At 29.8% G+C, this 3,070-nt stretch overlaps 1 protein-coding gene across 1 annotated transcript in view; it reads left to right on the top strand.

Moving 5' to 3' along the window:
• The window catches only part of LOC106470842 (cat eye syndrome critical region protein 2-like), a 41,154-nt gene that overhangs the window by 13,160 nt on the left and 24,924 nt on the right, over positions 1-3,070 (top strand). The window contains exons 6-7 of the mRNA XM_013931412.1: positions 467-647; positions 2,234-2,323. Coding sequence (XP_013786866.1) covers positions 467-647; positions 2,234-2,323 — 271 coding nt within the window. The remainder of the gene's footprint in view (positions 1-466; positions 648-2,233; positions 2,324-3,070) is intronic.

Genomic DNA, 3,070 nt, shown 5'->3' with positions numbered 1-3,070 from the left:
GTTTATACTTGGTAGAATGACAGTAAAATAATTGATCTGTTTATACTTGGTAGAATGACAGTAAAATAATTGATCTGTTTATACTTGGTAGAATAACAGTAAAATAATTGATCTGTTTATACTTGTAGAATGACAGTAAAATAATTAAGAGTTCTTGTGAATTTTTTCTCTTCTGCAGTTTACAGTACATTATCACTTAAAACTGGATAATATAAATTATATCAAAATATTTTTGAATTTACAAAACATAATCAGCTTTGTAAATCCAGATTATTTTTGTTTTTTCATGAAATACAGTTGAAATAGATAACTCAGTCAAGCTGTTGTATTCTATTAAAATACCTATTCCTAAAATTTTTATATGTGAACAATTTAATTAACTATTTCAGAATAAAAAATATTTCTAATTTTTTTAAAGGTAAAAGTTTATTTACAGAAGTTTGATTTTTTGTTTTGTTTTCGACAGTTACGGTGTTTCTCCTAAAATTTCCACATCAACTTCTTGGTCATTGGTTTGCTGCACACAAAGTGAGTGGCAAAATTTAGCAAACAGGTTTAAGAAAAGCAAATTAAAAGGAGAAAAAAATCTTGCAAAGAAATTGATAACAGAATTCCTTCCTGTCTTGGAAAAACTTGAAATTGAAAAGGTAAGTACTACAAGTAAAATGAAGAAAGTAGATGAGTTTAAAAATTATCTGTTGCAGCTGTTTAGTGAAGAAAGGATCAAGACCATTTTATAAATTTTAAAGTTTTCTTGAACATAAATAATATATATATAATTTAAATGTTTAATAAATCACACATCCATTTTTTTATTTATTACTTGCCTATATGTTAAAAGTAAAATATTTGTCGTGTCTTGCAAGGCATAAAGGGCTGGTGCTTTAAAACTCTGATTTCAAGTGGCACAAGCAGATGAGAATGGTTACCCACTATCCCTGGACAGGACACCAGTTAACCCTCGGCCGACAGCTGGGTAGACTGGAACAAGTGGGGTAAAATGTCTTGCTCCAGGACACAACAGCACGATGCGAGCAAGCCTCTGAATTACAACTACCCAACTATGAGTCCCAAGTGCAAAGCCATGCTGCCCTTTTTCTATATGCAGTGTTGGATAAAGTTTTGAATTTTATCTTTTGAGGGTGATTTTTACAACTATTGTGATAAATTTCACCACCATAATTGAGTTTCAAATTATGATTCTGCTGAGGCTGAGAAAAAACCCTCATAAACTGCTAAGTAACTAGATAATAATCCAGGAGGGTTTAAACACATACTGGAGTGTTTGCAGGTAACACTGTAACTAACAAGTAAGCAGTAAGTATTATAGTATTTACAGGTAAAACTGTAACTAACAAGTCAGTGGTAAGTATTATAGTATTTACAGGTAAACTGTAACTAACAAGTAAGCAGTAAGTATTATAGTATTTACAGGTAAACTGTAACTAACAAGTAAGCAGTAAGTATTATAGTATTTACATGTAAAACCTTGGTGAGAATAACACAAAACTGGTACTTTGACTGAAGTGTGTTTTAGTTTTTCTAAATCAGAGTGGTGACACTAATATCCTTTGATTTTTATTCTTTTCACAGTGGATACACTTAACCAAATTACATAAAACTTAGGACAAACTTTCAGAATAATATCAAGTTTCTGCTTAAGAAATTCACATATATTTTGATTTAGTATTTTTATAATTTTTTAAGTCATGAAATTTCCAAATTTTGTTAAGACAGCATTTTGAAACCTTAAAATTCTTCCTTTCATCAGGTTATGTAACTGTGTTAAATCATAAAATAAAGACATGCCAGTGGTGTATAATACTTGCTAAACATTTTCAATAAATACTCTCAATACACTTGATTGAATTAGATTGTGTTTTGGTAAGCCTTTAATGACAACATTAAACCTTGTACCTTACAAATAATTGATAATTTGAAGATGACTGCAGAAATACTAGTCTGGTTACAGATTAATCATCTAGCTATGAAAAAAATATCTCCATGAGAATCTGTGTTTAAATAGTCACTGTGCATTGTATCAAGACAAATGTATAAAAATATGAAATTGATAATGTACAATTAGTTATTTTTATTAAATACAGAATTAATCACTTCTGTTGAATACTTTAAATTTAATCGGTCATATGAAGAAAGTATTTTTTTTATATAGGAAGTTTATTATTGTCTGAGATACTCTAAGGTTTGGCCAACTACCTTATTTTATTCTTAGGAAAAAACACTGAGGAAACGCTTGCTTGAAATGGCTCCCCGACGTGTCTCTTCAAGAATTGAGAAAAAACGTCATCAACAAGAAAAAGAGGTATATTAACTCTCTCAACATGGGCCTGGTCAATTTGAACGACCACGTAACCTCTTTATACTGGATTAAAGTATTTATAGATTTAATACTTGTAACTTTCAATATAGTGTGTATATCTTCACAAAATTTGGCTGCCTTTTAGTTCATATTATAAGTCTTTCACATATGAAAAATCATACTTTTTAATGAAGTATTTTTAATAAAATAAGGATTTGTCCAATTAATATATTGAGAATTTGTTTCGAATAGTCCGTGTGCAAAGTAATTTTCACTTTAAAATTAAAAATACTTTTCCTCATCTCAAATCACTCAGATTTCCTTTGCATAATCCCCCAAACCTCCTAAATGCATTTCAAACGGTTTTTTTTCTCAGTAAAACTTTATAGTTTGTGTTATTTTTTCTACCCTATCTCAAAATGGGATCAGTCAATTTGACCGACCTCGTAGCCACCCAAAAAAAATCGAAATAAGCCTAAATTACCCTTTTTTCTTTCTAGAATGACTGGATCACCTGCAAGATGATTTTTATATGATGTTTAAAAATACTATTCTTTATGATAGCTTTTATATGCGGAAACATCTGTTAGCAGAGTTCTTGCATAGATCTTAAAATATAACATTGATAAACGCAAACATCAGCACATGTAGATATGTAGATCTTGAAAGTCAAGTTGTTCAAAACTTGAAAATAACGTTGATAACTGGACCAATTGTTGGTTGAGATGTTGCAAAGGAAATATCTGCTGA

The sequence above is a fragment of the Limulus polyphemus genome, unplaced genomic scaffold, assembly GCF_000517525.1.
Source record: "Limulus polyphemus unplaced genomic scaffold, Limulus_polyphemus-2.1.2 Scaffold4244, whole genome shotgun sequence".
In the NCBI taxonomy this organism is placed as follows: Eukaryota; Metazoa; Arthropoda; class Merostomata; order Xiphosura; family Limulidae; genus Limulus; species Limulus polyphemus.
The sequence above is the reverse complement of the archived record's forward strand: the minus strand, read 5'-3'. Positions and strand labels throughout refer to the sequence as shown.